The sequence below is a fragment of the Bufo gargarizans genome, unplaced genomic scaffold, assembly GCF_014858855.1.
Source record: "Bufo gargarizans isolate SCDJY-AF-19 unplaced genomic scaffold, ASM1485885v1 original_scaffold_2009_pilon, whole genome shotgun sequence".
NCBI lineage: Eukaryota > Metazoa > Chordata > Amphibia > Anura > Bufonidae > Bufo > Bufo gargarizans.
In genome coordinates, this window is record NW_025334601.1 from 157458 (window position 1) to 183088 (window position 25631).

General features: G+C 45.5%; 1 protein-coding gene across 1 annotated transcript in view; it reads left to right on the plus strand.

The window, feature by feature from the left end:
* The window catches only part of NFKB1 (nuclear factor kappa B subunit 1), a 124695-nt gene that overhangs the window by 84380 nt on the left and 14684 nt on the right, over positions 1–25631 (plus strand). The window contains exons 12-14 of the mRNA XM_044274701.1: positions 148–291; positions 6207–6287; positions 23340–23501. Coding sequence (XP_044130636.1) covers positions 148–291; positions 6207–6287; positions 23340–23501 — 387 coding nt within the window. The remainder of the gene's footprint in view (positions 1–147; positions 292–6206; positions 6288–23339; positions 23502–25631) is intronic.

Here is a 25631-nt window from a genome sequence, read left to right on the forward strand (position 1 = left end):
TGGGACAAACCCGTTAATGATAAATTGGCATTTGGTGGATACTCATCAGAATCACCCATGTTTCATTACAGATCTGTTTAGTACTCTGCCATAGCTTATCATTCAGAGTTTATATTTCACTACTGATGATCTGACTTATTTCTCTAGACAAAGAAGAAGTTCAACGAAAGCGCTTAAAACTCATGCCAAACTTCTCTGATGGCTTTGGTGGAAGCGGGGCAGGAGGTGGAGGAGGAGGGGGTGGCGGTGGCATATATGGAAGTGGAGCTGGTGGTTCAGGCACAGGAGGAGGTACAACAAACTTAACTAAAATCTGTACATATTTATTTTGTCTCAAGGAACTATCAAGAAACATTGTAAGAAATGTGATATTTACTGGTATAAACATTTGGCTACAAATTGAAAATATCCATACAAATTTTGACCATTTTTGTACGCAGTGCACAGCTATAGGGGTCTCAGTGGTCACCCACCCTTTTCCATACTAATGCTGATTGCATTTCTTTGATCTCCTATCATAAATCTTATGGTGCAATGAGATGCTTAAGTGGAGGGGACAGAGGAAGAAGATTTACGATGTCGGCTGCTAGACATTCCCCACTGTTAGAGGGAAGAAAGGCTGTGGAGAAGAATGCAGACAGGCGGCTGCAAGGAATACGACATTATCATATCACATGTCTGTACGGAAGATGCTTCTGAACTGTACAGATGACTAGACCTACAGGTCAACTCAGGTGGTTGTTCTGGAGGTGGTGGTGTGTAGGGTTATCCACTAACAAATGTGAGGTCAATATCAGGGCCCACAGCCCAGGTAGATAAAAATTGGCCGTTCACGCACTGGCTGACATCAGAGAGATACCTGTACAAAAAGCACAATGTGGTGTGTAAGACCCTCCATCTGCTGTCAAACAGCTTAGATGACAAGTTGCTATTGAGAAAGTAGACTATTTCAATTAAAGCAGATGTAACTGCACAGCAATGAGCTGCTTTATCTAAGCTTACAGTGTGAAAAAGTATATATATATCTTTTTTAATTTTCTGGGAGGGGGTATCAAAATTGTCATGCAGTTTGTGCCCCTGGGTGCGGGGGTAAGTATAACCAGTATGAGGGGCCTGGCATTTTGGGGGTTTGATAACCCCTTTAAAGAGAACCAAAGATGCTGCTAAAAGGCAAGCTTCCAAAAGCTGATCAGTGGGTTTGCCAAGAGTTAGACCTCCACCGATCAGATATTGATAAACCTATTCTGAGGACAGTTAATATTTCAAAGGAGTTAGCCCTGAACCCGGACATAATCTCCCCTTCACTCCTTTAGCATGTAGGATAGGAGTGTCGGCGCAGGGCAAAGCTTGTTTGTTGTGAGCCGATGACATACTGGGCCTCACAACACTATGTTAGGCGGAGACTTCCTCCTAGCAGGGAGCCTGGTGACATCACTGGCTCAAGTAGGCGGTATATGGCGCTGTTCTGAGTGGTTTTAGAGGCAGTTATCACTAGCAAGGAAATGCTCTCTGATGCTCATATCCTACATGCTAATGGAGTGAAGGGGAGCTTATGTCCGGGTTGAGCCCTGAACCCGGACTACCCCTTTAAGTGCTGCACAACCCCTTTTTTTTAAACTTTGATTCAGGTCTTTACACCAAATTTGTGAACTACACCATATAACAACTGCTAGAGTACCTAGCCATTAGAACATTTTTGTAATTGATGTATTCCGTGGTAGCCTTTTATAACTTCTAACTCCGTGATAAGAAATTGTCCCATATATTGTTCCAGTAGCTATATAGGAGAACATTTCGTACATGCATATACCCAGTGTTAGAAAAAATACCAGGAACTATGTGTGTATATATATATATATATATAAATGATGTGTCATGGCATGGAATTCTAGATCATTGACACAATGTAAAATGTGTATGAAATCTGAATTACAGCACAGGAATAGTGTGGGAAGAGGGCACTTCACTGTCAGACCGTCCTACAAACATTCAGTCTTGCACATGTTGGAGCTTGTACTGCATAACTGAAAAATGCACATTAAGAATAACCTTTCAGGGATGACTTGCACTTTGCTCTACTTCAGACGGCTTTTTATTCTCGTCTTGCGCTCTAACATGCCGTGGCACACTAGTTGTATGCTGTAAATGTGACTTAAAGAATCCCTAATACATGAAATCACTTGAGACATTTAGCTGTGTTAAGTAGCACTTCCCTTACAGAATAGCATATATACAAAGCCACGTAATGAAGAAAGAGACTCTGGCTGGATGTCACCCTTGATTTTCTTTCATGTTCTTACATGTTAAGCACATCATGTTGAATTACAAATTGTGTAGGATCTTTTGTATGTCATTACATGGGATGTCCTAAGCCTAGTTTCACACTAGCGTTAGTAAGACCTGGCAGACTGTTCCAGCAGGGAATAGCCTGTCGGGTCTCTTTGGAACTGAATGATTGCTGCCCGGCCCCATAAACTATAATGGAGACTGGCAGAGATCCAGCCATGCAGTGGTTTAAGTCAGACCGATTCTCTGCATTTTTACTGGGTTGCGACCGGATCTACACATGTCCTCTTTATAGTTAATGGGGATGGACCGCAATCATGTAGTTTCTGGCAATGCAGGCTCCAGAGAGACCCGGCAGGATGTTCCCTAAGTTCTCATTCAGATGAACATATGGCCATCATGCCCGTGTTGAGCACAGCAAATAGGGGCCTGCAAAACTGGCTGTGCGAACTCAGTGCTGTGGTGCGGACCCATTGACTTGAATGGATCTGTGATCCGCAAGATATGGCAAAAGATAGGACATGTCCAATCTTTTACGGTGTGGAGACACGGACCCAAAAGCCCACTGAAGGGCTTCTGAGTATTTCTGTAGGCTTCCAATCCATGCCTCCACTACGCAAAAGATAGGACGTCATATCTTTTGTCGTATGTTGCGTATCGCAGACCCAGTCAAGTCCGTGGGTCTGCACCGCAGCACGGATTACATACGGTAGAGTGAATGGGCCCTAGCACTGTATTTCTACATGGAAATGCTTAGATAATCCTAAGTGCCGGAAATAAACTACAAAATAAGTAACGAAGAAAAGAGTACTTCCTATGACACTTCTGGGCAAATCCATGTCATTGACAAACATCAAAATTGTGTGTAGATCCGCAGGGCAGTTGGATACAAGCTAGATCGTGTACATGATTTATTATAATTTTAAAGGGGTTGTCTAGAATTTGGAATTCAATGGCCTATCCTCAGCCCACCCTGGGTCATCAATACCTCATCGGTGGAGGTCCAACTTCCAGCATCCCTGCAAGTAAGCTGTTTGAAGAGGCTGTGGCCTCCTCAGATCTTACCAAGCACAGCATCATACATTGTATAGTGGCTGTGTCTGGTATTGCTGCACAGTCCTATTCACTTGAATTTCATTGAACTGAGTCTAGGCCACGTAATTAATGAACGTGGCATCACTGGCCTAGGAAGAGTCCTTAGCGCTCACTGGAGTGCTTCAACCTCTTCAGCTGAGGATAGGCTATCAAATTCAAAATCCTGGACAACCACTTGAATGCTTTGTGCCGATTATGAATGTTAAAAATCTAAAACCACATTTAAACAGGGCAATTATCGGGAACAAACAGCGCAGCGCAGTTGTAATGCAGTTTGGATGCAGCTACTGTATCAACAAACCGGTATTTACACTGCAATAGGAATCTCAGCGGCTCAACCTCTCACCGTAGATGGATAAGGTGCTCACCTTATTGGCCCACCCTCAGGCACAGAGTGAGAAAGTAAATAGTGAATGAAAAGGTGTATGCACAGCTACAAAACAAACTCCTCACAGGAGCAGGGTCTTCTTAAGGAGTGAGCGTTCGACTCATTAGTCCAGCAGAGACAACATCTACATACAAAGAAAGAAAGTCTGTAACATTTGGATCCGGTAAAGCCGTCCCTTACTAGTGACGACACTTCAGCTTCATCAGGTCTCCCGAGCAATCAGGTCAGAGTGGGATGCCACACTGAGGTCTAGCACACCACGTGGGATGCCGCTGGTGTGCGGCCGCCTGGGACCAGCGCTGCAGAGTAGCAGTGAAGAAGGGCAAGACCTGTGGGGAGTTTGTTTTGTAGCTGTGCATACACTGGGCACTGTTACGGAGGCATATCTCTAAGCTGCATTAAGTGATTGACTATGAACTTATCACGTGTATGAACTTGACTACATTTGGAGTATGTTTCTATGCTGCTGGGATAGCCACATGTCTGAGTAGACGAATCGCTATACGTCTCTTTACGGTGAAACGGCTATTCACATTGCAGCGCATTTGTATACGGGACTGACCATCTGGTGCACTCATCATGGTGCGGAGCTGATACAGGTCTCATTTATACCATTGTTTATATCTTTAGCAAGCTGTACACTGGTGTATGAGACGTATCACTTGCTCCTCAAGCGGTGTATAGCCAGTACAGGTTATATAGGTGCTACCTTTGTATAGGGCTATTTTTATGTATGGTTTTATGCCATTTTGTCATCTTTTTATATGTTTTATTAAATTGTATACCTTGGCTATTCCAGTGCTCTCATCTGAGTGTGCCACTTTTCATTCACTATTTACGGTATCTACACTGCAGTCATAGAATTTAGTCAGCTACACATAATTAAATCATTTAGTTGATTTCTCCTATGCAGTATACCAGTTTTTAAATATGCGCTAAACTGACTACATTTTAAAACTGCGCTGTAAATGCATGTTTGTTGATGCAGTAACTGCTTGTATTCAACCACATACAGTTTTCAACTGCGCTGTCTGGCAGCACCCTAAAGGTCAAAATCATAAATCACAGAAGACCCTTCTGCTGTGATTTATGATTTTGACGATTACGGGGCTGGGAATCCTATCTACAGCACAGAGGCAGGTAGCCACAAAGTTTGGTATAAAAAGCCCCCTAAAGGTGCCACAGATCACCCGATAAACAGGTAAGGCTACTTTCACACCTGCGTTCAGGTGTCCGCTCGTGAGCTCCGTTTGAAGGGGCTCACGAGCGGCCCTGAACGCAGCCGTCTGGCCCTAATGCATTCTCAGTGGAGGCGGATCCACTGAGAATGCATCCGCCTGCCAGCGCTCAGTGAGCGGACACCTGAACGCTGCTTGCAGCGTTCAGCTGTCCGCCTGGCCGTGCGGAGGCGAGCGGATCCGTTCCGACTTACAATGTAAGTCAATGGGGACGGATCCGCTTGAAGATGACACCATATGGCTCAATCTTCAAGCGGATCCGTCCCCCATTGACTTTCAATGTAAAGTCTGAACGGATCCGCTCAGGCTACTTTCACACTTAGAAAATTTTTCTAAGTTCTAATGCAGACGGATCCGTTCTGAACAGAGCCACTGTCTGCATTAATATGAGCGGATCCGATCGAACGCTAGTGTGAAAGTAGCCTTAAACACATTGGGTGGTCATTGTTTATGAGGACACCTAAATCATCGTTTCTGGGCAGAAGATCATGCTATATAAACAGCAAACTACTCCCCAAAAACAATGAATCTGCATGAGGACGAGCGATAGTAGTAGCCATCACTCGTAACCATACAGTGGAGGGGATTGCTACATGTAAAAGCAACTCTCACCTCCTGTGAGGAGCAGGCAGTTATCAAGGAGAAATGGTTCTTTCCCGATAACTGGCTGCCCAGTCAGTGCGTGTAAATGCAGCTGTAACTACAGATAGCCGTGACTAATAAAAGATGGTTTACGTGTGAGACAAGAGCCCTCTTTATAGATATGACTATAGGGCTTATTTCAGCCAACAGGAGTCTCGTCCGTGTGAACACGACGAGTTGTAAATTGGACCACACACTGATATAGTCCAAGTGCAGTCCTGAATTTTTGAACGCAGCCATTCAATTAAATGGGTCTGTGTTCAGTTCGGACACCGTAAACTGCACCAAGATGGAAAAACACCAGTGTGAAATTAGCCTTACTACCCCTTTAACCATGCATGTAAACTGTAATGTTATCTGTGACAGACTCCGATAACAACGTTCTTCATTCCAATCTTCTGGCTATTAAATGAAAGTTACTAAAAATCCTCATTAGGTAACAGACCAAATTCTTGATTTCAGTGTGTTTAGGATTTTTCGATATCAGCCAAAAACAAAACTAATGTCTGAGCCAATAGAAGAACCATTATGAACATGGAACTCACTGTTACTTGCAGGTTACAGCTACTCCGCGTTCAACTATACGAATAGTTATGGAGGACTGAATTTTCATGGAGGCACAATGAATTCCAACACAGGTAAGATACAGGCTCAGCCCTTCTATTGAGAGCTTCAGGACGTTACTCATGATTATCTTGTTACAAAAGACGTGTCCTGTTTAATAATAGGGAATAACCCTGAACATCTGGTAGGGGCCTTTTTACTTAGGGCGATAATCAAAAAACAATTCATTACATCGAGCAGATGTTCTGAGACATTGTCCAGGGTAGACGTAGGCCATTTGTTAGCATTGGAGACAAGAGGAAAGGCGTACAGACAAGATATCTCAAAAGTGATTGAAATTCCGGAAAAAAGCATGATTACTGTTACATATAAATGCAGGGCTTTTTAAAGTTAACACTTGCTATATGATTGATCGGCGATTATTTTATTTATTTTTTTACAAATTTATCTTCACATGTAAAAGGATCCTAAATGTATTGTTTCTTGAGTGATGAGTAACATAGAGGGAGTATTAAATATAGAGAATGTGCATGAAATCAGCATACAGTCCATGCTTGAGAATATCATTTATTTCGGAGGCAAAACGTGAAGATTAGTCCCATTGAACGAGAGTGGGAGTAATCCTCTTGTGGATCCCCAGCAAAGGCACAGCCAGAAATCTGAAGTTCAGCATTGTATTTCTGCTATGGAAATTACATCTTGGAAACTATTCTGCTGTGGGAACAACTTCAGAGTATCTAAAATGTGGTAGCTTTCTACATTTTAATGGCTTATTTAGTGCTGCAAATCATCTTTGACATGCAGGGCTATTATAAAAGCCTACCAAAGCATGTCCTGATAAATACATACAATGCCTAATATGACTGTATTTTACAAGACAATAAATCATTTCCTCAGCAGTGCTTACTCCGTTCAAGGTAGCACACAAGTATTGCATTATTATACATACTAGACATTAAGCCCGTTGCAATAACGGGCGCTAGAACAGTAGTGCATAAACATTAGTAGGAACAGTCTATATTAAATGGCAAGGGAACTTGACCACACTGACTGATGGCTGTGGCTGGTGGCCGAGACTGGCGGCTGTGGCCGACACTGGTGGCTGAGACTGGTGGCTGGTAGCTGAGATTGCTGGCTGCGGCTGGTGGCCAAGGCTGCTGGCGGTGGCTGAGACTGCTGGCACTGACTGCTGGCTGCAGCTTGTGGCTGAGAATGCTGGCACTGACTGGTGGCTGAGACTGGCGGCTGTGGCTGAGACTGCTGGCATTGACTTGTGGCTTAGACTGCTGGCTGCGGCTGAGAGTGCTGGCTGTGGCTGAGCCTGCTGGCACTGAGTGCTGGCTGTGACTGCTGGCACTGAGTGCTTGCTGTAGCTGAGACTGGTGGCACTGACTGATGGTTGAGATGGCTGGCACTGACTGGTGGCTGACACTGTGACTGGTGGCTGAGTGGCACTGACTGCTGGTGCTGAGACTGCTGGTAGCAACTGGTAGGTCAAACTGCTGACAGGTGCTCCTCTCTATATGGCTGATAGTGCTGTGACTGGCAAACAGAAATGGCGGCTGGGACTGCCGAACAGAAATGGTGGCGCTCCGACCTGCTTGCCGGGCCGCACGTGTTGGCGGTGAAGGCGACATGTGGAGCGCCGTGTCCTGATTGATCGGCGCGCTGGTGTGAACGGTGCGGGGAGCGTGTTATTATTAGGTTTATTCCTGCAGTATAGAAATCTTTTGCTAGAGGTACAAACCGGATTCCAAAAAAGTTGGGACACTATACAAATCGTGAATAAATACTGAATGCAATGATGTGGAGGTGCCAACTTCTAATATTTAATTCAGAATAGAACATAAATCACGGAACAAAAGTTTTAACTGAGAAAATGTACCATTTTAAAGGGAAAAATATGTTGAATCAGAATTTCATGGTGTCAACAAATCCCAAAAAAGTTGGGACAAGGCCATTTTCACCACTGTGTGGCATCTCCCCTTCTTCTTACAACACTCAACAGACGTCTGGGGACCGAGGAGACCAGTTTCTCAAGTTTAGAAATAGGAATGCTCTCCCATTCTTGTCTAATACAGGCCTCTAACTGTTCAATCGTCTTGGGCCTTCTTTGTTGCACCTTCCTCTTTATGATGCGCCAAATGTTCTCTATAGGTGAAAGATCTGGACTGCAGACTGGCCATTTCAGTACACGGATCCTTCTCCTACGCAGCCATGATGTTGTGATTGATGCAGAATGTGGTCTGGCATTATCTTGTTGAAAAATGCAGGGTCTTCCCTGAAAGAGATGACGTCTGGATGGGAGCATATGTTGTTCTAGAACCTGAATATATTTTTCTGCATTGATGGTGCCTTTCCAGACATGCAAGCTGCCCATGCCACACGCACTCATGCAACCCCATACCATCAGAGATGCAGGCTTCTGAACTGAGCATTGATAACAACTTGGGTTGTCCTTGTCCTCTTTGGTCCGGATGACATGGCGTCCCAGATTTACAAAAAGAACTTCGAATCGTGACTCGTCTGACCACAGAACAGTCTTCCATTTTGCCACACTTCATTTTAAATGATCCCTGGCCCAGTGAAAACGCCTGAGCTTGTGGATCTTGCTTAGAAATGGCTTCTTCTTTGCACTGTAGAGTTTCAGCTGGCAACAGCGGATGGCACGGTGGATTGTGTTCACTGACAATGGTTTCTGGAAGTATTCCTGAGCCCATTCTGTGATTTCCTTTACAGTAGCATTCCTGTTTGTGGTGCAGTGTCGTTTAAGGGCCCGGAGATCACAGGCATCCATGGTTTTACGGCCTTGACAATTAAGCACAGAGATTGTTCCAGATTCTCTGAATCTTCGGATGAGGTTATGCACAGTTGATGATGATAGATGCAAAGTCTTTGCAATTTTTCGCTGGGTAACACCTTTCTGATATTGCTCCACTATCTTTCTGCGCAACATTGCGGGAATTGGTGATCCTCTACCCATCTTGGCTTCTGAGAGACACTGCCACTCTGAGAAGCTCTTTTTATACCCAATCATGTTGCCAATTGACCTAATTAGTGTTAATTGGTCTTCCAGCTCTTCGTTATGCTCAAATTTACTTTTTCCAGCCTCTTATTGCTACTTGTCCCAACTTTTGTGGGATTTGTTGACACCGTGAAATTTTGAATCAACGTATTTTCCTTTAAAATTATACATTTACTCGGATTAAACGTTTGATCTGTTATCTACGTTCTATTACAAATAAAATATTGACATTTGCCATCTCCACATCATTGCATTCAGTTTTTATTCACGATTTGTATAGTGTCCCAACTTTTTGGGAATCCGGTTTGTAGTTGTGGATTGTGTGTGTGTATATATACATTGAAGAAAAATATAAACGCAACACTTTCGGTTTTGCTCACATTTTGCATGAGCTGAACTCAATGATCTGAAACATTTTCTACATACACAAAAGACCCATTACTCTTAAATATTGTTCACAAATCTGTCTAAATCTGTATTAGTGAGCACTTCTCCTTTGCCGAGATAATCCATCCCACCTCACAGGTGTGGCATATCAAGGTGCTGATTAGACAGCATGAATATTGCACAGGTGTGCCTTAGACTGCCCACAATAAAAGTCCACTCTGAAATGTGCAGTTTGATCACACAGCACAATGCCCCAGATGTCGCAACGTTTGAGAGCTGTTGCCCGTGATATAAATGTTAATTTCTGTACCATAAGCCGTCTCCAAAGGCATTTCAGAGAATTTGGCAGTACATCCAACCGGCCTCACAACTGCAGACCACGTGTAACCACACCAGCCCAGGACCTCCACATCCAGCATGTTCACCTCCATGATAGTCTGAGACCAGCCACCTGGACAGCTGCAGCAACAATCGGTTTGCATAACCAAAGAATTTCTGCACAAACTGTCAGAAACCATCTCAGGGAAGCTCATCTGCATGTTCGTCGTCCTCATTGGGGTCTGGACCTACCAGCAGTTTGTCGTCGTAACCGACTTGCATAGTAACATAGTATATAAGGCCGAAAAAAGACATTTGTCCATCCAGTTTGGCCTGTTATTCTGCAAGTTGATCCATAGGAAGGCAAAAAAAAAAAACTGTGAAGTACAAGCCAATTTTCCCCACTTAAAGGGAGTCTATCACCTAAAATGACCATTATACACCCCAAACATGATGATATCCATTACATTCCCCATTTTATAATCTTACCTTTCATATTGCTGTCCGTCGCCTATTCGCTCTTAAAAACACTTTTATTCCATATGCTAATCGGGTTCTGAAGGTGCCCAGGGGCGGCGTTTATGCGGCCGGTGCCCAGGCTCCACGGCGCTGTTCAAATCAAACCCCTCCCCTTTCACCCCTCTGGCCCGCCCTCGGTTCTTCAGATACCATCCTCCAGTCAATGACCAATCCGGCGCCTGCGCACTCCATTACTCACTAGGGCAGAGGCAGCAGAGCGTTTAATGCGCATGCGCCGGCCCGTACATCCCGATCTAGCCGGCGGAAGTAAACTGCCAAAATATCGGGATGTACGGGCCGGCGCATGCGCATTAAACGCTCTGCTGCCTCTGCCCTAGTGAGTAATGGAGTGCGCAGGCGCCGGATTTGTCATTGACTGGAGGATGGTATCTGAAGAACCGAGGGCGGGCCAGAGGGGTGAAAGGGGAGGGGTTTGATTTGAACAGCGCCGTGGAGCCTGGGCACCGGCCGCATAAACGCCGCCCCTGGGCACCTTCAGAACCCGATTAGCATATGGAATAAAAGTGTTTTTAAGAGCGAATAGGCGACGGACAGCAATATGAAAGGTAAGATTATAAAATGGGGAATGTAATGGATATCATCATGTTTGGGGTGTATAATGGTCATTTTAGGTGATAGACTCCCTTTAAGTGGGGAAAAAATTCCTTCCCGACTCCAATAAGGCAATCAGAATAACTCCCTGCATCAACAACCCCTCTCTAGTAGCTATAGCCTGTAATATTATTACACTCCAGAAATTCATCCAAGCCCCTCTTGAATTCTTTTATTGTACTCACCATCACCACCTCCTCAAGCAGAGAAGTCTCACTGCTCTTACCGTAAAGAATCCTCTTCTATGTTTGTGTACAAACCTTCTTTCCTCCAGTTGCAGAGGATCTCTCCTTGTCACAGTCACAGTCCTGGGGATAAATAGCTGATGGGAGAGATCTCTGTACTGGCCCCTGATATATTTAAACATAGTAATTAGATCTCTCCTCAGTCGTCTTTTTTCTAAAGTGAATAACCCTAATGTTGATAATCTTTCAGGGTACTGTAGTTGCCCCATTCCAGTTATTACTTTAGTTGCCCTCCTCTGGACCCTCTCCAGCTCTGCTATGTCTGTCTTGTTCACAGGAGCCCAGAACTGTGCACAGTACTCCATGTGTGGTCTGACTAGTGATTTTTAAAGTGGTAGGACTATGTTCTCATCACGGGCATCTATGCCCCTTTTGATGCAACCCATTATCTTATTGGCCTTGGCAGTAGCTGCCTGACACTGGTTTTTACAGCTTAGTCTACTTTTACACTCGCGTTTTGGCTTTCCGTTTGTTAGATCCGTTCAGGGCTCTCACAAACGGTCCAAAACGGATCAGTTTGCATTCTAATGCATTCTGAATGGAAAATGAATGCATCAGTTTAGTCTCCATTCCGCAAAACGCTGTTTGCAGCGTTTTGGTGTCTGTCTGATGAAACTGAGCCAAACGGATCTTTTCTGGCACACAATTTAAGTCAGAGGGGACGGATCCATTTTCACTGACACAATCTGGCACAATAGGAAACGGATCCGTCCTCCATTGACTTTCAGTGGTGTTCAAGACGGATCCGTCTAGGCTATGTTAAAGATAATACAAATGGATCCGTTCTGAACAGATGCAGACGGTTGTGTTATCTGGATGAATCCGCACAAAACGCGAGTGTAAAAGTAGCCTGTTTGCTGTTCACTAAAATTCCTAGGTCCTTTTCCATGTTAGTGTTACCCAGTGTTTTACCATTTAGTATGTACGGGTGACTTGCATTATTCCTTCCCATGTGCATAACCTTACATTTGTCAGTGTTAAACCTCATCTGCCACTTCTCTGCCCAAGCCTCCAATCTATCCAGATCCATCTGTAGCAGTATACTGTCCTCTTCCGTGTCAATTACTTTACACAGTTTAGTGTCATCTGCAAAAATGTATATTTTACTGTGCAAGCCTTCTACAAGATCATAAATAAATATATTGAAGAGGATAGGGCCCAGTACTGACCCCTGAGGTACTCCACTAGTGACAGTCACCCAATCTGACTGTGTACTGTTAATAACCACCCTCTGTTTTCTGTCACTAAGCCAGTTACTTACCCACATACAGACATTTTCTCCCAGTCCAAGCATTCTCATTTTATATACTAACCTTTTATGTGGTACAGTGTCAAATGCTTCGGAGAAGTCCAGATATATGACATTCATTGATTTGCCGCTGTCAAGTCTAGAACTTACCTCCTCATAGAAACTGATTAAACTAGTTTGACATGACCAATCCCTCATGAAGCCATGTTGCTATGGCATTATTTGCTTATTTTCAATGAGGTACTCCAAAATAGCATCTCTTAGAAAACCTTCAAACAGTTTACCCACGACAGATGTTAAACTTACCGGCCTATAGTTTTCGGGCTCTGTTTTTGGACCCTTTTTGAATATTGGCACTACATTTGCAATGCGCCAATCCTGTGGAACACTCCCTGTCAGTATAGAGTCCTTAAATATCAGAAATAAGGGTTTTGCTATGATATTACTTAATTCTGTTAGTATACGGGGCTGTATGCCATCTGGTCCTGGCGATTTGTCTATTTTAATCTTTTTAAGACGCCGCTGTACTTCTTCCTGGGTCAGACAGGGCACTTTTAATGGGTAATTAACTTTTACATTCTGCATTTTATCTGACAGTTTATTTTCCTCAGTAAATACAGTGGAGAAAAAAATATTTAGTAGCTTTGCTTTCTCCTCATCGCTCTCTGCAACTCCCCCCTCATTACTTTGTATAGGGCCGACATCTTCAGATTTATACTTTTTACCATTTATATAATTGAAAAATATTTTAGGGTTAGTTTTACTCTCTTTTGCAATTAATCTCTCGGTCTCTAGTTTGGCTGCTTTTATTTGTTTTTTTCATATTCTATTTTTATCCTTATAGTTTTTCAGTGCTTCCTTGCTACCCTTCTATTTTAGTCATTTAAATGCTTTCTTTTTTCATTCATTTATTTATTTCTTTACCGTTCTATTTATCCACATTAGTTTTTTTTTGTTCCTTAAACTTTTATTCCCATAACTCGCAGGGCTAGTAGAGGGGGACTTGTGCTTCAAGGGGAGACCTCCAGCTTGTCTGTGCCACCTTCACTTCCGAAATGGCAGAGGGTCAAAGTCTGACTGTTTTACCCGATTACACTTCCATAAGCGCGGGCACATTTTGTGCAAAGTACCCCTCTTCCGTGGAAGTTCAAACCAGGGGAACAGACGCTGAAGTCATGGAACTGATGGTGGGACGCAAACACCCTGCCCACCCCCCAGGGTCTCTCTACCTTCTTCCGGGAGGTGTTGGAAAGGGGGCCCCCCTCGCGTGCAACGCCACCCCTGTGACCCAGGGGTGGTGCGCCGGCATGCCCAGGCTCTGGAACTGCTGGTCGGATAAAAAATCCAGATTCGTTCTCATAGCGGTTCTCTTTCTCAAAACTGCACCACTCGTGGAAGTTTTACCGGGGACAAAGTCAGACTACCTTACCCGATTACACTTCCATAAGCTCGGACACATTTTGTGCAAAGTCCCCCTCCTACATGGAAGTACCACACAGCCACTTCCTATGGAGCTAGGAGGCCCAGACTCGCAGGGCTAGTAGAGGGGGGACTTGTGCTTCAAGGGGAGACCTCCAGCTAGTCTGTGCCACCTTCACTTCCGAAATGGCAGAGGGGCAAAGTCTGACTTTTTTACCCGAAAACACTTCCATAAGCTCGGGCACATTTTGTGCAAAGTACCCCTCTTCCGTAGAAGTTCAAACCAGGGGAACAGACGCTGAAGTCATGGAACTGATGGTGGGACGCAAACACCCTGCCCACCCCCCATTTTGTGGCTGTATTTTCTATTTTTAAGGACTTTGTCCAAGTTAGTTAGGCTAAATTTAGCTTTTTTGAAGTTTGGTATTTTTGTTCCTCCCTGAAGAAACACTTTTTTGAATGATAATTGGAAGGTTATTACTTTATGGTCACTATTTTCCAGGTGTCCTCCAACCTGCACATCTGTTGTTCTGTCAGGTCTATTGGTTAATACTAAGTCCAGTATGGCCATCCCTTTAGTTGGGTCCTGAACCAGTTGGGAGAGGTAATTGTCTTTAGTTATTGCCAAGAACCTGTTTCCTTTATGAGATATACAAGTTTCAGTTTCCCAGTCTATATCTGGGTAGTTGAAGTCCCCCATAATAACCACCTAATTATGATTTGCCGCCTCGTCTGCCTCGTTTAGTAAAAGATTTTCTGTGGACTCTGGTATATTAGGTGGTTTATAATAAACTCCTATTAGTAATTTATTATTGTTTTTGCCTCCATTTATTTCTACCCACAGTGACTCCACATGTTCATGTCCCTCACTTATATCTTCTCTGACTGTGGGCTTTAGACAGGACTTTACATAAAGGCAGACCCCCCCCCCCTCCTCTCTGGTTTTGGCAATCCTTACTAAACAGACTGTAACCCTGTACATCAAGCATGTCAAACTCAAAGGCTAACATGGGCCAAAAAAAACAAAAATTTAAGTTTATGTGGGCAGCATCAAAAAAAAAATATAATAATTTTTTTTACAATATAATGCAGACGGATCCGTTCTGAACGGATCCACCGTCTGCATTATATGAGCGGATCCGTCTCAGACGGATCCGCTCTGAACGCAAGTGTGAAAGTAGCCTTAGGGGCGAGAACCTGGGATCTTTCATCCCTTGTCCTATTCAGCTCTATCAGGGTGAATAGGACTTCACACTGTCCCTGCTGCTCTGTGCCTTGTGCACACAGCATCAGGGATGTTACCATGGCAACCAGGGCTTCTGTAGCGTCCTGGCTGCCATGGTAACTGATCGGAGCCCCAGGCTTACACAGCTGGGGCTCCGATAAGAAGCTGCCACTGCACCACCAATGAGGGGGAGGGGAGAGGTCCCTGTGGCCACTGCCACCAATGATTTAAATACTGGGGGGGTTGAGAGGGGCTGGCGCACTGTGCCATCAATGATTTTAATGGGATGGGGGGTTGAGGGGGGGGGGGGCGGCACACTGCACCACCAATGATAAATTACCCCTTTATACAGGAGGCTGGTACTGGCAGATCAGCAGTTAACCCATCAGGTGCGGCACCTAAGGGGTTAACTGCCTCTGATCGCAGCTCCCTGTCAGCGGCAGGGTGCTGGCAATGCGATTCTGCTGCCGGCACCCGCCTCCTTTATTGTGTTAAAGACTGACTTTCACTATCAGGCCACACAGAGCGGCGCCCAGCGATGTCTCAGCACTCACCATTAGTCCTGGGCGCCGCTCTGTTCGCCTGCAGTGCTCCATTACTGTCTCCTCTCCTGTTCCACATGCTGCTGATTACTATCGGAGCGATGGGAGGAGACATCAGCTTCACTAGTGAGCGTTCCTTCTTCCTGGCTGTAGCGCTGTCCAATCGCAGCGCAGGGAGAAGGAACGCCCACTAGTGAAGCTGATGTCTCCTCCCATCGCTCCGATAGTAATCAGCAGCATGTGGAGCAGGAGAGGAGACAGTAATGGGGCACTGCGGGCGAACGGAGCGGCGCCCAGGACTAATGGTGAGTGCTGAGACATCGCTGGGCGCCGCTCTGTGTGGGAAATGGGAATAGTCCTATCATTGGTGGCTCAGTGCGCCCGCCCCTCCTCCGCCCCTCTCTCCTCATTGGTGGCTCACTTTTTCTTCTGAGCTGTTCTAGTTCCTCCCCCAGTCCCATTACCTTGCCCCCGGTCTCTATCTGCACTTCCCATCCTATAACGTAATTACCTTCCCTCCCAGTCCCTAGTTTAAACACTCCTCCAACTTTCTAGCCATCTCCTCCCCCAACACAGCTGCCCCTTCCCCATTGAGGTGCAGCCCATCCCTATGATATAGCCTGTAGCCGACAGAGAAGTCGGCCCAGTTCTCCAGGAACCCAAACCCCTCCTTCCTACACCAGTTCTTGAGCTACTTGTTAACCTCTCTCTTATACCGCTGCCTTTCTTGTGTGGCTCGTGGTACAGGTAGTATTTCAGAAAATACTACCTTTGAGGTCCTTGCCCTAAGCTTTTGACCTATATCCCTAAAATCGTTTTTAAGGTCGTTATTGACCATGACCGCTGGATCTTCTCCAGCCCCTCCCAGTAATCTGTCAACCTGATCCGTGATGTGTGGAACTCGGGTGCCAGGAAGACAACACACAGTTCTGCAATCACGGTCTTTGTGACAGATCGCCCTATCTGTACCCCTAATAATTGAGTCTCCCAATAATGGAACACATACTAAATGGGGATTACGCAAGAAAAGAGAAAAAATAAAATATAGTTCATTGATAAGAATAGGGCTGCAACGATTAATCGATATAATCGATAATAATCGATAACTGGATTAGTTGCCGACAAATCCAGTTATCGAATAATCGTCCGATTCGTTGCTATGCGGGCGGTTTACTTTAAGTCACTGCATCTTTATTTTACCTTACAATGACGCTCCAGTAACAGGCAGAGCGGACGGCGGCGTAACGTCACTCACTCATGTGACGCGCCTGCTCCGCCTCCTTCATTCATAAAGTGGGCGGAGCAGGTGCGTCACGTGAGTGAGTGACGTTACGCCGCCGTCCGCTCTGCCAGTGCCTGTTAGGCTACTTTCACACTAGCGTTCGGGCGGATCCGTTCTGAACGGATCCGCTCATATTAATGCAGACGGTGGCTCCGTTCAGAACGGATCCGTCTGCATTAAAATGGCAAAAAAAAGCTAAGTGTGAAAATAGCCTCGGACGGATCCGTCCAGACTTTCAATGTAAAGTCAATGGGGGACGGATCCGCTTGAAGATTGAGCCATATTGTGGCATCTTCAAACGGATCCGTCCCCATTGACTTACATTGTAAGTCTGGACGGATCCGCACGGCCAGGCGGACACCCGAACACTGCAAGCAGCGTTCAGCTGTCCGTCTGTCCGTGCGGAGGCGAGCGGAGTGGAGGCTGAACGCCGCCAGACTGATGCAGTCTGAGCGGATCCGCTCCATTCAGACTGCATCAGGGCTGGACGGCTGCGTTCGGGTCCGCTCGTGAGCCCCTTCAAACGGAGCTCACGAGCGGACACCCGAACGCTAGTGTGAAAGCAGCCTTACTGGAGCGTCATTGTAAGGTAAAAAAAAAAAGATGCAGTGATTAGTCTGCTGTGAGCAGCGGGGCCGGGGCTGTTATGGGGAGGGGGATCTGTCTATGGCACTGCTATGGGGAGGGGGATCTGTCTATGGCACTGCTATGGGGAGGGGGCTCTGTCTATGGCACTGCTATGGGGAGGGGGATCTGTCTATGGCACTGCTATGGGGAGGGGGATCTGTCTATGGCACTGCTATGGGGAAAGGGATCTGTGCACTGTTATGGGGAAAGGGATCTGTGAACTGTTATGCCCATAACAGTGCACAGATCCCCCTCCCCATAACAGTGCACAGATCCCCCTCCCCATAACAGTGCACAGATCCCCCTCCCCATAACAGTGCACAGATACCCCTCCCCATAACAGTGCACAGATACCCCTCTCCATAACAGTGCCACCCACAGATCCCCCTCTCTATAACAGTGCCACGCACAGATCCCCCTCTCTATAACAGTGCCACGCACAGATCCCCCTCTCCATAACAGTGCCACCCACAGAACCCCTCCATAACAGCACCATCCACAGATCCCCCCATAACAGCACCATCCACAGATCCCCCCATAACAGCGCCATCCACAGATCCCCCCCATAACAGCGCCATCCACAGATCCCCTCATAACTGCGCCATTCACAGATCTCCCCATAACAGCGCCATACACAGATCCCCCATAATAGTGCCATCCACAATTTGTTTTAATATGGCCTTTGAACATAATTTTTCAAGTAAAATCATATAAACCTCTTTGTTTTGTAATTTTGGTGTTTTTTCCCCGATTAATCGATTAAATTATCGACAACTAATCGATTATTCAAATAACCGTTAGCTGCAGCCCTAGAAAGTAGCCTTACTCACCTATTTAACACCCTGTTCAACACCCTGCTTGTATAAATGCAGCTCTTAAACCAGCCTGCTTTTATTTTTTTCATTTTCATGATCCAGTGTTAAAGTACATGAAACACCTGTGGGATGAAAACCCGTGGAATGTAGTTACCAAAATTGAGTTATTTCTTGTACAGCAGAGTCTATGCAAATGCAACCTGGTGCCCAAGCCCATTCCAGTAAAACATGTGCTTCAGAAGTCAAATTGTGCACCTTCCCTTCTGACCCCTGCATTTTGCCCAAATAGCAATTTGTTGGATGCTTTTTCTGCTAACCTTTGTGAAAATAAATTTTTTTAAAAACGTCATACTGTTGGAAACATGCCACATGGCCAACTTCTAATACATTCTATTAAACTCTAAGGGGTCAATATGCCCACTATACCCCTAAATGAATTCCTTTAGGAGCAGAGTTTCCAAAAGAGGTATGTTGGGGTGTTTCAATGTTTTGGAACCTCCAAGGCTCTGCAAACCCGAAATGGTTCTTGCAAAATATCCTATAAAAATGCTGTCCTAAAATCCACAAGGTGCAACAGCAGAACCAGAGTAATAGGTTCGAATCTGACCAAGGAAAACATCTGCATGGAGTTTTCATGTTCTCCACGTGTTTGCATGGGTTTCCTCCCACACTCCAAAGACATACTGAAACTAGGGACTTTAGATTGTGAGCCCAATTGGGGACAGCTTGATGCTAATGTCTGTACAGTGCTGTGGAATACAGCAGTGCTATATAAGTGCATAAAATACATTTTCTTAAAAGCAGAGAAATTCTAATTTGGAAAATTTAATTTTTTAGAAATAAAAACAAAGGGGGAAATCAGGGTAATATTTGAAGTTAGTTTTGTTTGAGCCTGTGTTGAAGTATTTTTTAACTAAATTTTTCAGGTAGTATATGTTGTTTGTTTAATTTGGTGTATCTTGCTACTTTCACACTAGCGCTTGATCGGATCCGTTCTGAACGGATCCGATCATATTAATGCAGACGGAGGCTCCGTTCAGTACGGATCCGTCTGCATTAATAACTTAGAAAAAATTCTAAGTGTGAAAGTAGCCTGAGCGGATCCGTTTAGACTTTCAATGTAAAGTCAATGGGGGACGGATCCGCTTGAAGATTGAGCCATATGGTGACATCTTCAAGCGGATCCGTTCCCATTGACTTACATTGTAAGTCTGAACGGATCCGCTCGCCTCCGCACGGCCAGGCGGACAGCTGAACGCTGCAAGCAGCGTTCAGCTGTCCGCCTGTCCGTGCGGAGGCGAGCGGAGCGGAGGCTGAACGCCGCCAGACTGATGCAGTCTGAGCGGATCCGCATCCATTCAGACTGCATCAGGGCTGGACGGAGGCGTTCGGGTCCGCTCGTGAGCTCCTTCAAACGGAATGTGAACGCTAGTGTGAAAGTAGCCTAAGCCTAACACTTTTATCCAGAAAGTCTACTCCAGTTTTCAACCCCCCCCCCCACAAAAGTTTGTGACTTTTTTTTTGCGAAAAGTCCCAGTGATAAATCTGGAGTGAAAACTCATTATGGCCCACTTTACATATAACAGTTTTGCCCAGCCAGTTGTTTTAGGCCGGGAGCCGGACTCAACTGATATGCACACTGCACTTCAATACACAAGTCCACCATCCATATACTAATAGAGCCGGACAGCATGCAGTGTTTTCCTGTCTGGCGCTATCTAGCTTCAGTTCCTGTATGGCGTTTTTTGTACCACGCTGGAGGGGAACTGAGCTGTATCACCGAACAAATGTGAAGCTGGTCTAACATAACTAACCACATCCACTTTCACATTCTTTTCAAAACTGGGCTGAGTGGTCTAAAAGTTTCACACAAAAAAATCACACATATTTACGCAAATATTTTGTGACTGTTTTAAGCTGGAATTCTGGAGTGCAGGGCATGATAAATTCCCCAAAAATATATTAGCCAAAATGTACCACAAACTTAAAATAAATATATCACGAAAAACCAATCTCAGAATGACATAGATAAATACAGTAAAAGCATTCCAAAGATATTACCCCATAAAATGTAAATAACATTTTTAAAATGGGGCTCCAACATTTGGTCAAAATGATTCAGCTGGAAGTGGTTAAAGCCTAAGTTCAGTGACAAGATATGTGACTTATGTAAAAGATTCATGTTGTGTACTTTTACTCCAAATAACGTCCTCCTGTCTGCATCTGTCAAATGACATCACTTCCAGTCTTACTGATCACGCTGTCAAATCTTCTAACATAACTTAAGCTCTCTTTACACTGGCCAATTCAACAGTCAATTTTCAGGAAGGAACGAGCCTGCTTGTCAGTGCATGCAGTGTTCTCTCATTCACAGCATGGGGAGAAGTGATCGTTAATGCCATCACTCGTCCCCATACAGACTCATTGTGTGCCGGCAGCAGAGGCTATTTACACTTTACCATCTGCTTCCAGCAAACGACAATTTAGGTGTCCGCACAAGCGATCATATTACCTGATGAACGAGCGTTTTGCTCATTCATCAGCTACTCGTCGGCACCTTTAGGCCTCATGCACACGACAGTTTTTTTTCACGGTCCGCAAAAACGGGGTCCGTGATCCGTGACCGTTTTTTCGTCCGTGGGTCTTCCTTGATTTTTGGAGGATCCACGGACATGAAAAAAAAGTCGTTTTGGCGTCCGCCTGGCCGTGCGGAGCCAAACGGATCCGTCCTGAATTACAATGCAAATCAATGGGGACGGATCCGTTTGACGTTGACACAATATGGTGCAATTGCAAACGGATCCGTCCCCATTAACTTTCAATGTAAAGTCAGGAGTCTCTTTACTTTCACACTTGTGTTCATAATGCAGACGGTGGCTCCGTTCAGAGCGGATCCGTCTGCATTATATTGTTAAAACATTTCTAAGTGTGAAAATAGCCTCAGACGGATCCGTCCAGACTTTACATTGAAAGTCAATGGGGGACGGATCCGTTTGAAAATTGAGCCATAGTGTGTCATCTTCAAACGGATCCGTCCCCATTGACTTACATTATAAGTCTGGACGGATCCGCTTGCCTCCGCACGGCCAGGCGGACACCCGAACATAACTTGAAGCGCCCCCATCACCATGGGAACGCCTCTACGTTAGAATATACTGTCGGATATGAGCTACATCGTGAAACTCATTTCCGACAGTATATTCTAACACAGAGGCGTTCCCATGGTGATGGGGATGCTTCAGGTTAGAATATACTGAAAAACTGTGTACATGACTGCCCCCTGCTGCCTGGCAGCACCCGATCTCTTACAGGGGGCCGTGATCAGCACAATTAACTCCTCAGGTGCCGCACCTGAAGGGGTTAATTGTACTATCATATCCCCCTGTAAGAGATCAGGGCTGCCAGGCAGCAGGGGGCAGACCCCCGCCCCCCCTCCCCAGTTTGAATATCGTTGGTGGCACAGTGTGCGCCCACCATCGGGCCCCCCCCTTCCTCCCTCTATTGTTATAAATCGTTGGTGGCACAGTGTGCGCCCCACATCGCCCCCCCCCCCTCCCTCCCTCTATTGTAATAAATCGTTGGTGGCACAGTGTGCGCCCACCATCGCGCCCACCCCCCCCCCTATACCAGTAACAACATTGGTGGCAGTGTGCGGCCTCCCATCTCCCCCCCCCCCCCCCATCCTTGGTGGCAGCGGAGTTCCGATCGGAGTCCCAGTTTAATCGCTGGGGCTCCGATCGGTAACCATGGCAACCAGGAAGCTACTGCATCCCTGGTTGCCATGGTTACTTAGCAATAGTACAATTGTAGAAGATTCATACTTACCTGCTTGCTGCTGCGATGTCTGTGACCGGCCGGGAGCTCCACCTACTGGTAAGTGAAAGGTCTGTGCGGCGCATTGCTAAAGAACTGTCACTTACCAGTAGGAGGAGCTCCCGGCCGGTCACAGACATCGCAGCAGCAAGCAGGTAAGTATGAATCTTCTACTGTTGTACTATTGCTAAGTAACCATGGCAACTAGGGCTGCAGTAGCTTCCTGGTTGCTATGGTTACCGATCGGAGCCCCAGCGATTAAACTGGGACTCCGATCGGAACTCCGCTGCCACCAATGATGGGGGGGGGGGGGAATGGGAGGCCGCACACTGCCACCAATGGTTGTTACTACTATAGAGAGAGGGGGTCCGATGGTGGGCGCACACTGTGCCACCAACGATTTTTAACTATAGAGAGAGGAAGTGGGGGGGGCTGGGCGATGGTGGGCGCACACTTCACGGACCCATTGACTTGAATGGGTCCGTGAACCGTTGTCCGTCAAAAAAATAGGACAGGTCATATTTTTTTGACGGACAGGATACACGGATCACGGCCTCGGCTGCAAAACGGTGCATTTTCCGATTTTTCCACGGACCCATTGAAAGTCAATGGGTCAGTGAAAAAAAACGGAAAACGGCACAACGGCCACGGATGCACACAACGGTCGTGTGCATGAGGCCTTACACTGGCAGATTATCTGGTGGATTCTCAGCCCGTGTAAAGGGCCCTTTTAGTGTTGTCACGGGCAGCTATGGGCCTGGGAGGAAACAGAGCAAGAAAGCTCCATCCATGAAGTCAGATGCTGAAGACGACCCCCCAGTTCTGGGTTAAGTGGGAAAGATGCATCCTGATAGCTAGAGGTGATGTTAGTCTGCTAAAAGAGTACTTATATGAGGCTTCAAAGGGAGTCCAAATGTGGAGTTCTGTGTTCACACTAACTTTTCTGCTTCGAGAATAGAATTCTATTATTAATATTACAGTAAACCCTGAGTTATTAGACATAAGGAAGAAGGATTGTATAACAATTAAATGATTTGTGTACATTTAGTCTCGCAGTCCCATTGTGGTGAAGACCAGGAAGGAGAGGAGTCTGTGCTGTCCCAGTGTAAAGAGAGCGAAACTAGCTGCGAGCGTCTGGAGGCGTCACTCACACACAGTGACTCACAAACAGATCCTGGAAGGAAGGAAGTAGAGGCCTGCAAAGTACCTGGTAAATGCAAACAAGCGTTAATGGCATTTATCAATTTCACAGATTTAATGTTAACTGCTCCTTTCCGGAGTGCCTATTTGTACAACCATCGGATATGCAGTTCACAACTATACATCCACTTTAAAGCAATGCTTCAGAGGAGAATATTTCTGTAACTTGCATCAGATGAAGTACATTCATAACTTCTGTCTGCAATTGTAAGCATACAGATGTAGCAAAGTTTAACTTGACACTTATATACACAATTGCAGTGAACCCTAATGTGCTTTTTGTTGTGTTAATTATCAGTGTAAAGTTTGCTGCAACTTTGTATTTTACATGTTTGCTAGATCTGTACCTACACAGCCATAATATGGTAGTGTGTTCAACCAGAAACAAATGGGTCTTGTCTGTTAGTCAACAGCTGTCAGCCAGTCAGTATTACAGAAGTCACTTGCTGGCAATGTGATTGGCTGAGATGTGACGTGTGGTGGTGAAGTGTCCCCATTTGGCACATGACCCAGCAGTGACGTTCCACCTGGGGATACATCACCGCTGAAGCCCATCATTGCCTGCAGCAGCACACATGACTACATCTGTGCACTTTACTTGTGAGGACTAATGAAGACAGTCCAGGAACCACAGAGCTGGAACCAAGCAGCAAGGAGCAGGTAGGTGTAGGTCCCCTCACAGGTCCTGTTTGTTGGGGGTGGAGAGGATTAAAAAAAAAAAAACATTTCCCTTAAAAAGGTATTGCAACCTGAGACATCTATGGCATACAGTATGGATAGAATATGCCACAACTTTCTCTTGGGTGTGGTTACATCCTCTGGGACCCACTGTTAACTCTAGAACAGGTCCAGCCTTAAAGGGAACCTGTCACAGGGATTTTGTGTATAGAGCTGAGGACATGGGTTGCTAGATGATCGCTAGCGCATCCGCAATACACAGTCCCCATAGCTCTGTGTGCTTTTATTGTGTAAAAAAAACGACTTGATACATATGCAAATTAACCTGAGATGTGTCCTGTACGTGAGATAAGTCAGGGACAGGACTCATCTCAGGTTAATTTGCATATGTATCAAATTGTTTTTTTTACACAATAAAAGCACACAGAGCTATGGGGACTGTGTATTGCGGATGTGCTAGCGGTCATCTAGCAACCCATGTCCTCAGCTCTATACACAAAATCTCCGTGACAGGTTCCCTTTAAATGTAGAGCATGCCGTGCATATGCTGCTTTCTCCATTTACTGCTATGGGACAAAAGTGACCAAGTGTGGGGATGATTCTCTGTGATAACCATATGCACTAATAAGGCATATGGACAAGGTTTATACTGATGGGATAATCCCTTTAAGAAGGGAATGGAGGAATCATTATATTCACAAAAATCATCTTGTTTTCCCACTATGTGATGTCTTGTGTATTGTGTTCTCCTGTCATCTGAGTTCACTGGCTGCTTATAAATCTTAGCACAGTCATGTTCGGATGGTTCGTCCCTAGGCAAAATACAAGTCCAGCAGCTAGAAGGATTTAGGCCAGCTAAGGCTACTTTCACACTCGCGTTTTGGCTTTCCGTTTATTAGATCCATTCAGGGCTTTCACAAGCGGTCCAAAACGGATCAGTTTTGCCCTAATGCATTCTGAATGGAAAAGGATCCGCACAGAATGCATCAGTTTGCCTACGTTCCGTCTCCATTCCGCTCTGGAGGTGGACACCAAAACGCTGCCGGCACACAACGTAAGTCATTGGGGACGTATCCATTTTCTCGGACACAATCTGGCACAATAGAAAACGGATCCGCCCCCTATTGACTTTCAGTGGAGTTCATGACGGATCAGTCTTGTCTTTGTTACAGATAATACAAACGGATCCGTTCATGACAGATGCATGCGGTTGTATTATTGTAACGGATCCGTTTTTGCAGATCCATGACGGATCCGCCCAAAACGCGAGTGTGAAAGTAGCCTTAGACATACACACAGTTTTTAATGAAACTTTACCGGTGGGTTATTGTTTTTATTTTTTTTACCACGGCGAGTTTCCCAACACTAGAGGAACATTCCTTCTGTTTTGTCTATCCATATGGTTTTCCTGGTAGAGGAATAGTGCACCATTGTCTTCTTCCTATGAACTTGTATCTTTGTC